The sequence below is a fragment of the Phascolarctos cinereus genome, unplaced genomic scaffold (genome assembly GCF_003287225.1).
Source record: "Phascolarctos cinereus isolate Bilbo 61053 unplaced genomic scaffold, phaCin_HiC Scaffold_4;HRSCAF=312, whole genome shotgun sequence".
NCBI classification, from domain to species: domain Eukaryota; kingdom Metazoa; phylum Chordata; class Mammalia; order Diprotodontia; family Phascolarctidae; genus Phascolarctos; species Phascolarctos cinereus.
The window spans coordinates 383,920,998-383,933,313 of NW_027555847.1; the positions used below are offsets into that span (position 1 = coordinate 383,920,998).

General features: G+C 34.7%; 1 protein-coding gene across 1 annotated transcript in view; it reads right to left on the minus strand.

The window, feature by feature from the left end:
* PIK3C3 (phosphatidylinositol 3-kinase catalytic subunit type 3) overlaps nucleotides 1–12,316 on the minus strand; it is a 190,483-nt gene that overhangs the window by 168,569 nt on the left and 9,598 nt on the right. Inside the window, exons 4-6 of the mRNA XM_020985729.2 lie at nucleotides 10,088–10,217; nucleotides 1,992–2,078; nucleotides 220–315 (exon numbers count right to left, since the gene is read on the minus strand). Of these exons, the coding sequence (XP_020841388.1) occupies nucleotides 220–315; nucleotides 1,992–2,078; nucleotides 10,088–10,217 (313 nt within the window). The remainder of the gene's footprint in view (nucleotides 1–219; nucleotides 316–1,991; nucleotides 2,079–10,087; nucleotides 10,218–12,316) is intronic.

Genomic DNA, 12,316 nt, shown 5'->3' on the forward strand with positions numbered 1-12,316 from the left:
ATTCTGTAATCTAGAACTGCATTACATGAATGATTGGCTTTTGTAATCTTGTTGTAGCTATACCATTTGATTTGTATGTACATAAACAGCTGTTGATGACAGCTGTCTGCTGCTGTCTTGCAACCAAATAATTCATCTCAGCAGGAATGTCACTAATTTTTTTTAATGCTTTCCTTCTATCTGTTTTAAAGAGGCCATAAATAGGTCTAAGGCACATACCTTCTCATAGTAAACTATGCCATATTCCTTATCTTCACATTTGACACATCGAAACTCAACCATTAGGTACATAAAATTAGAACTTCGTTTTTCACTCTATAAAAAAAGAGAAACTCTACAAATTAAAGGTTGACAGCTTTATAATTTGCATTAATATAGAGTAAAGATCAGGATGTCAAGTAAAAAAATACTTCCTGGTGAGATTATAATTTTTATTTATATTACCACATGCATCAAAACATTTATTGTCTGTTGTTCTAACAACTTCTTTCCCAAATCTCACTTTGCAGCTATTTTACATAAATACTGACACAAAGAAAACTTGTGTTTCCTATAGTAAAAACAGTCATTTAAAGTAAAGATATTTAACTGTTCAATCACAGAGGTATTTCTAAATGTGAAATTGAGTATTAGTTTAGGAAAGCCTACTGACTCAAAGCTAACTATGTATAAAAGAGTATTTGTAGGTAAGCAACCTGAATAAAGAAAAATAAGAAAATAGGAATTGCTAAATTCAACATTTAAAAACACAGAGAAAACTGAAAATAAATAATTTTACTAAATTTTAAATGGGCTTGGTATTTAATAAGAATGCAACATTTATTCCAAATTAGTTTTCACAAAAAGTCTATTGCTAGTAAATTTTCAAAATGATTAGGAAAAAGAATTCCCTATTCTCAAATTCCAAATAAGTAACATCTGACACCATAGTTACTTGAAAAAAATTACAATAGTGACCTTGGAGTAAAACAGACAACTGAATCAGCTAACAGAAAAAAAAAACCCTTTATAAGAGTTCATTTTAAGAAAAAGAACACTTAAAGCCACTACCTTCTCCTTTTGCATACAATGATCTAACTGCTCAGAGACTCCAAATTAAGTCTGTCTGTACCCTGTGGTGCTCATTATGGGCTAGGCCATATTACAAAACTGATATTCCTCCCTCCTAATTTGATTAATATAATTGTTATTTTCATTCTCTAGACACAAAATGTTAGGCTTAACATCTGGTACATGGAAACATCACATTCAAAAGTAAATATGCTGAAACTTCTGAAAATAACTGCACTAATTCCATCCTTTGATAAGACTTTTCCACTCCATACTCATATGCACATCGTCTTTGTAATATTTTAAGAACTGTTAGATTTCTGTAAATAGTCTAGAAAACAGGCAGCATCTTATTTGAACAGTAAGGATTCTAAAGTTGGATCAAAGTGTCTGAAGTGAGTAGGACCATGAAGACAACGATAGTAATCTAAGCTTATTTAGAATGCAAACGAGTAAGTAGGATACAAATACTAAACTTTACAGAAATTTCTGTGATGTGAGATACCTATGACATATACTGTCCTCTTCTTGGTTCTAAAGTCAGAGAAGTCACAGGTGTCCCACAAAGTTTTCCAGGTACCAAGTTCTAAAAGGACAACATAGGACATCCTCACGTATGCAGGATGCCCAGCTACCCAAGACCCCACTCTCCTAAAAGATGCATGAATAGAAAAACCATCAAAAAACATATTTTGAAAATAAGATACAATCTACTATGAATGCAAGCTGCTTAGCCCTAAACTTTCATGAAAAGATATGCAAGAAAAAAAGTGTGTATATGTGTATAAAGACACATACACACTTACATTTGTGTATATCTGTATTTATATACACACAACCATACATATTTTAAACATAAGAAATAAAGTTTAATTGCTTTTGTTGTTTAAGATTTAATTAACAAGTTACATATTAATAAGAATATAAGGAGGATGACTCACCTCATTAATCATTTCTATTTCTCTAAATGTCAATCTATCCAGCCAATCCACTTTGACCATGTGGCCCTGTCGATGAGCCTTGGTGAGCTATAAAAGAAAAAGAAAGCATTTTAAAAGAAACGTAATTTTTTTAAATGGAGAAAACTGAGATTCTGGGAAAGAATAAGCCGGAACATTTTGAAAAGGAAGTAGGAATTACACAAATAAAGTAACTAAAATGCCCATGGCATTTGGCTCATAGATTCCACTACTAGGCATGTATCTCAAGGAAGTCACTGATAAAAAGGAAAAAAACCTCACATACATCAAAATATTTATTGCAACAGTTTTTATGGTAGCAAAGAACTAGAAACAAAGCAGATCCCCACTGACTGAGGAATGGCTAAACAAACTGTGGTACACAGACATAATGGAGTGTTGCTGAGACTTAAGAAATGAGAAATATGAAGAATACAGAAAAATATGGAAAGACTTCATCAAACGTTCAAAGTGAAGCAAAGCCAAGAAAACAATACATACAATGACTACAGTAATGAAAATTGTAAAGAACAATAGCTACAAACAATGAACGTCACCACATTAACAAAAAATAAGCACAGCCTCAAAGAAGAGAGATGAAAAGATACCTCCCCCTACTCCTTTGCAGATGGAGGAGATCAAGGGATCTCCTTGAAAAGTGCACTGGTTTTAAGAATTTTAAGAATTTTTCAGTTACTGGTCAGTTCTGCTAATTTTTTTTCCTCTTCTTTCTCTTTTTTCTTTAAAGTTTATGTGTTTTATATCATAGCTCTCTGGGAGGTGGGGAAGGAAAGGGACACAGAAACATTTAGGGGATGCAAAACCAAAACCCAAAACAAAAACCTTTACATTAAAGGCCCTCCATAATATGACCTTTTTTTCCCCTTTTCACATGCAATTCATTCCAATTAAACCAGATTAAGTCACTGTCCTGACCTACCCCCCTCCAAGCCTTTACTTGTGCTGTTCCCCCTGAATGTCCACCTACTATGGAACTTATTACACTCTATCCTATACTAAAAGTATGTATGCATTTATCTTACAAAATTCTCTAAGTCCTCTAAGTAAAGAGATTATTTTACTCATCTTTATAACCCCTATATTGCCTAACATGGTACCTTACACATAGGAGGCTGTCAATAAACACTTATTAAATTAAATTGAATCAAGAAAAGAACAATGGACTAGGAGGTCAAGACTTATTATAGTGCTAACTTCACCAATGACTATGGGATTTTTAGGCGAGTCACTTAACCTCTCTCGGTATTAAAGTTTTCCAATAGGTAAAATGGATATAAAAAATATGTCCCCTATTTCACAGAACTGTTGTGAAGTTCAAGTCAAATGGGATAATGGATACTTTAAATATTTTAAAAAGTAAAAGTATGGGGCAGCTAGGTGGCGCAGTGCATAGAGCACTGGCCCTGGATTCAGAAGACCTGAGTTCAAAGCCGGCCTCAGAAACATAACACTTACTAGCTGTGTGACCCTGGGCAAGTCACTTAACCCCATTGCCTAGCCAAAAAAAAAAAAAGTTAAAAAAAAGTAAAAAGTACAAAAAATGTACACATATCAAGGTTTATATGTCTTCTTTGATCTCACTGAGCACACTGCCAAGCTTGCCCAAAAGAGTTATGATAAAAATTTCGTTCAAATTTGGAATAGGCACTGGTCATCTCCAGCTGAGTCATCTTTCCATAAAAATTAAAGGTTACCACCAAAAGTAAAACTCATGAAAGAATGATGATGTGTGATTTATTTCTGTCATGACAGCTTGTATTTCTTTATAAATTAGAAATGTCAGTGACCTAGATCTTTCCAGATAGAAAATATGCATTCTGTTAAACAGCAGGGTAACAGCACTACAATCTGTTTTGAAATTGGTTCTGAAGAAGTAATCCTCACTAGGGTGCCTATCCCAAGAAAGAGACAGGTCAAGAAAGTAGCAAATGCTTCATTCTTTTCTTTCTAGGCCCAGGGATTTATTTCTATGGAATTCACAAACAGTCATAATACAAAGCACTGAAGGGCAGCATACTGTCACAGAAATAATGGCATAATTATTGAGCCTCCATCCCTGAAGTCTCCAAGAATTAAACAGTATGGGGTCTGAAAAGCTATTAAATCGAAAGAATCCCTAAGAATCAAATAATAACATGTCCACGAAACTGCTTGGGGAACTAATCATGTATTATCAGATTTAATGGGAGGGCAGACACATTTTCAAGGGGCAGGGGGAGGGAGGGAAAGAGTATCAAATCTGCACTCTACTCCACAAAGGGCCAAAAAATAGTACCTACAAAATAAGCATATACTGGAAAAGTAGAGTAGTGATAGATGAGGGAGACAAAAACACAAAAGGGAAGAGTTTTAATGGATAAATAATCCCTTATGTTTATAGACATTTTAACATTTTGAAAGAATTTTTCAAATATTTCCATTACTTTACTTCATCCTCCCAAACACAGGATATGTAGAAAATATGAAGTCAGAATAACCAGACCACTTGTGACTCTGGGCAAGTCACGTAAGTACTCTGGGCCTCAATTTCCTTATCTATAAATATGAGAGTTGTACTAGATGGCTTCTGAAGTCCCACCCTTCCCACGTGCAACTCTATGAATTATGAGTTATCCATGAGGCTCAGAATGTTAAGCCCCTTGGTCATGGTTAGAGAACTATCCACTAGTGCAGTAAGCACTATGAATCTAGATATCCTGATTACTAGATTGGTGCTTTTTCTAGTACACCACATCTTTTCTTGTCAGACAAGTATTTAATAAGTATCTAAAAAATAAATAAATGAGTATTAAGAACTAAAAAAGAAAACTGCTTATTGACACCTGTAAATATGACTCTATCACTAAATAAATGTAAAATGTTTCCTCTTAAGTTTGGCCCCTTTTTGACACAGCTCTGTGAGGGAAGAATAAGCAAGAATTCTATATGAAATACTGAGATAACTGTGCTTTTACTGTGTACATCTACAAAAACACATCCACAAACACACACACACAAACACCCCAAAAATACTACTCAGTAGGCTTACAACCTAGACCTTCAACTGCACAAAACAATGTCTGAGTTTCATGTAGCCCCAAAAGTCTATTACTATGTGATTCAGAAAATTAGTTTCTTCTTCCTGTCCCTATCTTCTCAAAAGAATTTAAAGTATATGTTCATGAAAGTGGAGATATCTAGGGCCAGCCCTATAGATAGATGTTGATGTTGGTTCGTGTAATAAGATTAGAACATAAATCAATAAGCTTTTAGGGCTCAATCTGAAGATGGCAAAAATTAATTTAGTCCACTTGTGATAGTAGGTCTCAAGACAGAACCAAAAGTTTTTGACAGCCTTAGACAACAGTAAACGATTCAATAGTTACTGATAAAGATTCGACCATATAGCATTAGGTATAAACTGCTTCCAAAGGATTCTCTAATGTCCATCATTACTCAAATAGCAAGCAAAAACCAAATCAAATAGTCCAAATTAATAAAAACTATACATAGTATAAAATTTAGGCAACCCTATAGCTCTGCGATGCTTTTTTCATGTAGATGATGATGCCGCTTCCTTTTTACTGACCCAAACTTCCCATGAAAGCAAAGACCCATCCATCTTTTCAATACTTACATTTTACTGGTGCTGTTTATGGCAGTAAAATATGGAATAACACACCACTGTCTCCAATACCCTCAAGAGCAGCCTCTCAAGAGGACAAGCAGGGTGAATGGTGGACATGAATAGGCTACAATGTTACCAAGGCTAACTCTAAAAGAACTGGCATTAAGGATATCATCAAGGAATTGTATGTTGGGAAGAAAAGATGGTCTGGTCACATGGAAAGATACGTTCTGAGTAACCTACTAGTACTGTCAGCCTCCCAAAGGCAAACTTTTGGAAGAACATGGACAAAAGTCACATGAGTCAGGCAGACATGGGTGGGTTCTGATTTACATCCTGAAGGGAAGTACCAAAGCAATGAGAACACTTTGAGTTTTATGTGAGTTATTTGATTAGTCCATTCTACACACAGACCAAGACAGCCAAATCCTACAATACATAAATATGTTGGTTATATATAATTTTGCCACAGGTAATACTCTAGTGCTACTCCCCAAACCAGTAATGAAGATCTAGCTTTATGGTAGAACAATTCTACTGTTCTTCCACACAAAGCCATTGACTGCATCAAATCTAAAGGTCACAATGAAGGGTATTTTCCCAAGGAAAACACACCTAAGTTACTAAGTTAACTGAAACAACTTCAGGAATTTACCAATGTACTCTAAAACGCAATTATATTCATTACAGCCAGAAACTAAGATAATATACACTGTAATATAATTCACTTAATAAATCAGATTCTCCCTGATGTAAACACCAAAAATTTTTATGAAAAGGAAAATCACAAATCTGCAAAAAGAAAGACAGAAAGACTCCCAGAAGTTGAACTAAAAGTCTCTGAACAAGGATACAGGCTGTGTGGGTGAAGAGAAGAAAATGGTTGAGACAGAGAGAGCGCACACATGTGGAAGTAGAAACAACAAGATTTGGCCACTCATTAGATATGGGAGCTGAGGAGGAAAAATAAATCAAGGTTGACTCAAAGGTTGTAATCTGGACTACTAAAATGATAGTGCTATCAAAAGAAATGGGGAAAGCTGGAAAAGGGATAAATTTGGCAGCAAATAGTATGACTTTCATTTTGGACATGTAGAGTTTAATACTCAGGAAAAGGTTTTGACAATCATATCAGAAAAAGTAATCCTTTAATGGAAAATTGGACAGAGCTAAAAGCATACATAGAGCTATCAAACCATATTTACCAGCAGGCAAAAGCTCCCAAAAATAGATAAAAATTGGCAGTAGGACAATGGCAGAATTCAAGGATGATTATATGAGTTTGTTTTTCCTGTCAGTAAGTTTAGTTCATTTTTTTAAATATCAGAATAGTTTTCCAATGATACCTCTCCCCTGCTGAATCTTCTCTTGTATCATAAAAATCTTAGCAAAACCCAAATGAAAAATTGACTGTAAATCATTCCACATCCACAGTGCCTACCCCTCTACCAAGATGATGAAGGCATGATTTCTCCTCCTCTCCCTGGAACCAAGATTGGTTACTGCAATCATTTTGAGTTTATATGTTAGTGTTGGTTCTGGTTTCTTATGGTACAATGATACTTGATGAGTCATATACTACGTTTTGCTTAGCCATTTCCCAACTAATGGGCACTCACTCTGTTTTGTTTTGGTTTTTTTTGGCTCCCACCATGAGTGCTCATGTGTTGGACTCTTCTTTTTTTTTTGCCACTGCTCTCCTTGGGATATATGCACAGTATGGTTGGGTCAAAGATAAGCAATCTGGGGACTTTTCTTGTATATTTCCAAATTATTTTTCAATATGGTTAGTTAGACGAATTCGCAAAACCACCAAGAATCTGAATATACCGACTGTCTGACTGACTGTCTAATAAACACTTTTCTGAAAGGAAAATTAGAGTCACAGAGTTAGAAAGACCTGAGTACAAATCCAGCCTCAGATAATAACCAGCTATATGACCCTGAGCAAGTCACTTAGCCTCTGCCAACCTTGGTTTCCCCATTTGGAAAAGTGTTTCACAAACTTTAAAGCACTATAAAAGTTCTCACTATTGGTGGTAGTAGTAGAGGTAGTGGCAACATCAACTAAGACTTCCTAATTACAAGTTCAGTACTAATACTTGCCTGACAGGTTTATTGTGAAAATCAAACAAGATAATATATTTAAAGGCATAGTGAAAATTGTGAATAAAGCTCTATATATTGATTTTAACCAAAGAAAATTATTTTTGAAAACAACTTTTTCTAGGAAAGGAGAAATTTTGTCTCTCTAAAACCTCAGAGAGCATGATCAAGTCCTGCGTTTAAGAACCAATGAAACAGCTGGTCAAAAATACCAAGAAATATTCCTCAAAGAGAAAGAGAGCAAGACTTTCAGCAGCACTGCATTCATGAAGCATTTTTTTTTTCCCTAAAGAAGTAATTATTGGTTTTGATAGTTTCATTTTAGTTTCTAGAGGACATCACTTAATAGTAATGAAGGGTATAACAGCACAGCATAATCTGAAGTCTTCAATCAGTTTAGAAATTTTAAAAAAGCATATTACTAGTAGGGACAAGATATATTGGCAAGTACATGACTCCAATCAGCACCAGAAATTGTGTGTGTGTGTGAGTGTGTGTGTGTGTATATGTATTCATTCCTATTTATAGACTGAGCAAATGAGGTGTATAAGATTTATTACTTAATGAAACATCGGTAGACTTCCCCCAGAAGTCTCCAGCTAGCCAGTTCTCTCTGTCTCTGTCTCTCTCTGTCTCTGTCTCTCTCTGTCTCTGTCTCTCTCTGTCTCTCTCTCTCTCTCTCTCTCTCTCTCTCACACACACACACACACACACACACACACACAATTTATAAGAATTCTAATATACCAAACATATAAAAATAAGAATATTGCTAAGTATTAAAATGTTAAGAAACTTTAGAAAGAGAGTCAAAATTCTGAAGTCTGGTCACATTTTAACACAACTCCAAAAACATAAATAAATAAATAAACACACAATAGCACCATAGCAGAAACATAAACACTTGCATTCTGCAAACGGAGTTGGGGAAAAAGTCACATTGCTGGCTGTTATAATAAATTAGTACAGATCTTTTCATCAAAAATAATTAGGAACATTTCATACGAGAGCCTAAATAATTCTTTTCATATAGAAACAAAATGTATTAATGGGGCAATTATAGAACAGTCTCTTTCTCTTCCTTGTCCTTTTCCCCTCAAAGACCTGAGATTTAGAACTTTACTCATAACATGGATCATAGTGCTGATCTCTAGAAACAATTTAAGAGGTTTTGTTTCAACATACACTATACCCATATTGTACTTGAGATTCAACCTTGTCCACATTACAGTGGCTGAAGGTAATAAAGGAGCAGATTCTAATGAGTTTTCTATTAGAAACTCAAGGTTAGCTAGCTTGATAAAAGACACATAGAGTAGATTAAATGAAAAGTTAGTTTATTGCCATGATAAATCACTGGAAGAGAAGGTGGACAAGTTTACAGCTTAAGAACTTTCTATCCCCCTTGTTCAAGAACAAACAAAATCTCAAAATGTTTGCCTTGAACATGCAAGCTGACAACCAAATTTTTAAAGCTGACAACAGTATATTAAATAAAATGTTCAATCATTAGGTGGCTATGGTATCATTTTCCATAAAAGAGAAACACAATTAAGTGGAGTAGTCAACAAAAATTTCAAGATGAAGCACAAATACTAACCAATTCAAGATCTCATTCTTCATGATTAAGGCTTCTTCCATATGAACCTTGAAGTACCAGGATGAAAAACTACTTTAACACCACCTGGTATAGAAGCTTTCTCCAAACAAAAAGAGTCATCTATACCAATGATAGGATGTAAAAGTAACATGCTAGCAGATCAGTCTGTGGAAATTTTCTTCCCAAACAAAAGTCAAGAGGGCCTTAAACAGCACCTAGTTCACAGTGCCTTGCATACATGAAGTAAACATTTTAAATTATTTATTCAGTTTGCTTGATTTAAATTCATTTCATCAAGTAATAAACTCCTTCTATGTACAAGACGCTGTGCCAGGTGCTGGGATACACATACTTAGAATCTAGAATCTCAAAGCTGGAAAGGACTTATCCCCTCCCTCTAAGTTTAGAGAGGAATTTAAAAATAGCAATTATGAGATGCAGTATTAAGTATACAACTTATTATAAGTAATTTAGAATCTAACTATTAGATTAAGAAAATACATTTGGAAGGGAAAAGGGAGACATTTCTCTAACTTCTAAAACCAAAATGGGTATCAAATTTGGAACATTTGCATCCTTAAAGGTACAGTAAAATAAGAAAAAGGACCCTAATATGTAACTCTTGATCACCAAAAGTTTTTCCACATTTACCTATATTTTGAAGTCTGTCTTAGAATTAATAATACTCCTTTAAGCAAGACATAGTAAAGAGCTTCCCACCTGTTCTAATTATTTCTTCTTTACCTTAGCTAATCGACTCATCTGGTCCTCTGAGAGAGTGCTGCTTGTCCTGCCAGGAGTTTTTGTAGGTTCAGATCCATCTGCTTCAACATTAGGCCAGACTTTCAAGTCGTGCATTCCCTGGCGGAACATGCTAAGGGAAAGGGGCATGTATCAGTAGAGGAAATAAATGAATGCAGATGATTATGGCAAAGTTTAAATTCCTAAGCACCGAGAAAAAAGTGTGTCTCTACTGCCAAGCTTTTAGGTCCATAGTGAGTTGTAAAGCAATTAACAAAGCAATCACAAATCATGTAACAGCCATAGTTTTTCACATGCCATTTTCCCCCTCTATGGGCATGGATATTTCATTTAAAAACCAAAGGCTTGGCTAATACTAAAGAGAATGCATGTGTACACGTGGCAGAAGGGGCATCTATATGCATTTTATCACAGAGAAATCCTCTAGTCTATTCTAACCTCCCCTTTTTAGAAATGGTTAAATTAAGACCCAAAGAAGTCAGGTGATTTGCTCTAGGTCACACAGAAAACAGACCTGGGATTCAAAACAGATTCTCGGACTCCAAACTCAGTTCTTTCCCTACAATTATAGCACCTTAAAGTAGGAAGGACCTTCAATGGTCATCCAGTTCAATATTTTACCCAATGTAAAAAGTATGATGGTTAAAGGAGATGAAATGAAAATTCAAAGTATTTGAGCATTCGCTACATTTGAAGTTCATGAGGATACAGGTCTTGTCTTATTTTTGCAATTCAACTTGAAAAATAAGAGTACTCTGAAAATATTAGGTGCTTAATGTGTAGCTGTTAATGAAAAAATTAATTCTTCTTACTAAATATATATAGCTATTTTTCTCCTTCCTCAAGGAAGCATTCACCAAGGCAGACCATCAGGTGACGATTTTTTTTTAGTTACTGCAACTGATAAAAAATATGTACTAAGATGTAGAGGCTTCACAATCTTTGCGAGCAGAGGAAAAACCCATTCAGATGAAATCACAAACTTTCTGAAATATCACAGTGGTAACATTTTAAAGGAAATAAACATGTAATTGGGGTGATTTGAACGTATTTATTCCAACTCCCAAAACAAAAGACGGTGCTTCTTATCAAAATTCACCCTAAATCTAATGGTGGAACATATGACTAGAAAAGCCTGTGTACCACTCATGTGTTAAGGGTGAAGAATAACAGACAACTCAAATATTAATACTAATATCTACAAAATATTAAAAGATCCAGAGGAAACCTTCTAGTGTATCATTCCATAAATCCTCAAAGGACATGATAATGGACAAGAATCAAAAGGGATGAAGCTATAGATGGCTTGCTTTCTACACCTATCAAAGGGATGTAGAGACAAAGCCACAGTTCTAATAAAACAATGAAGTATCTACCAAACTTAGAATTATTATACCAAAATGAAATATACCTACTCCCTTCTAATTATCATTTTCCATTTGGGAAGCTACTTCAAAACTAGACTGTAACAATGGAATAAGCCAGCTAGCAGGACTCAAAGGATTTTGGAAAATTAGGCTGCCATATTATACCACTAACTTAATATTGGTTTGTTTTCCCTTTCAACCATTGACAGCCTACAAATGTATTTCACCTTAAAAAAAGACTAGAAAAATTTTCTTCTAGGACATATATGATTCCTATTCCACAAATCACTTGTAAATACTAGGTAGGTTAAACAAGGGCATCTTATAAACTTTCACATTTTGTACTTTTGAAAAAAAAAGGCATACTCCTAAAAAATGATATGTTACATACTATTAAATAATTTATATTTATTTTCTTCTACTTCCAAAAGAGTGTCTATCGGTTATTATTCCTACAAGAAAAATGTCTCATTTATATACTCAGTGAGTTAGTTCAGGCAGGTATTATTTTATCCCCATTTTACAGTTAAGAATACCAAGCTTCAGCAAAACCAACTGCCTTGTCCTAATAGGTAGCAAAGCCAAGATTCTAATCTGGGTTTTCTGACTTGAAATGCAGTGCTCTTTCCACTAAACTATGTTGCCTCTCTTAAATAAAAGACCCTGCCATGCATATAATATACCACATGCTTCGCATTTTAACTATCATTATAATAGAGAGATAGATTCCTTATGGATTTTCCAAAGAGGACTAAAATGATTTCCTTGGAATCTTTTAGTTGTGAAAATGTGTTCAAGTAATAACGCCCTTAGGTAGCCAAGTTCTAAAAACAAATGGGCACCT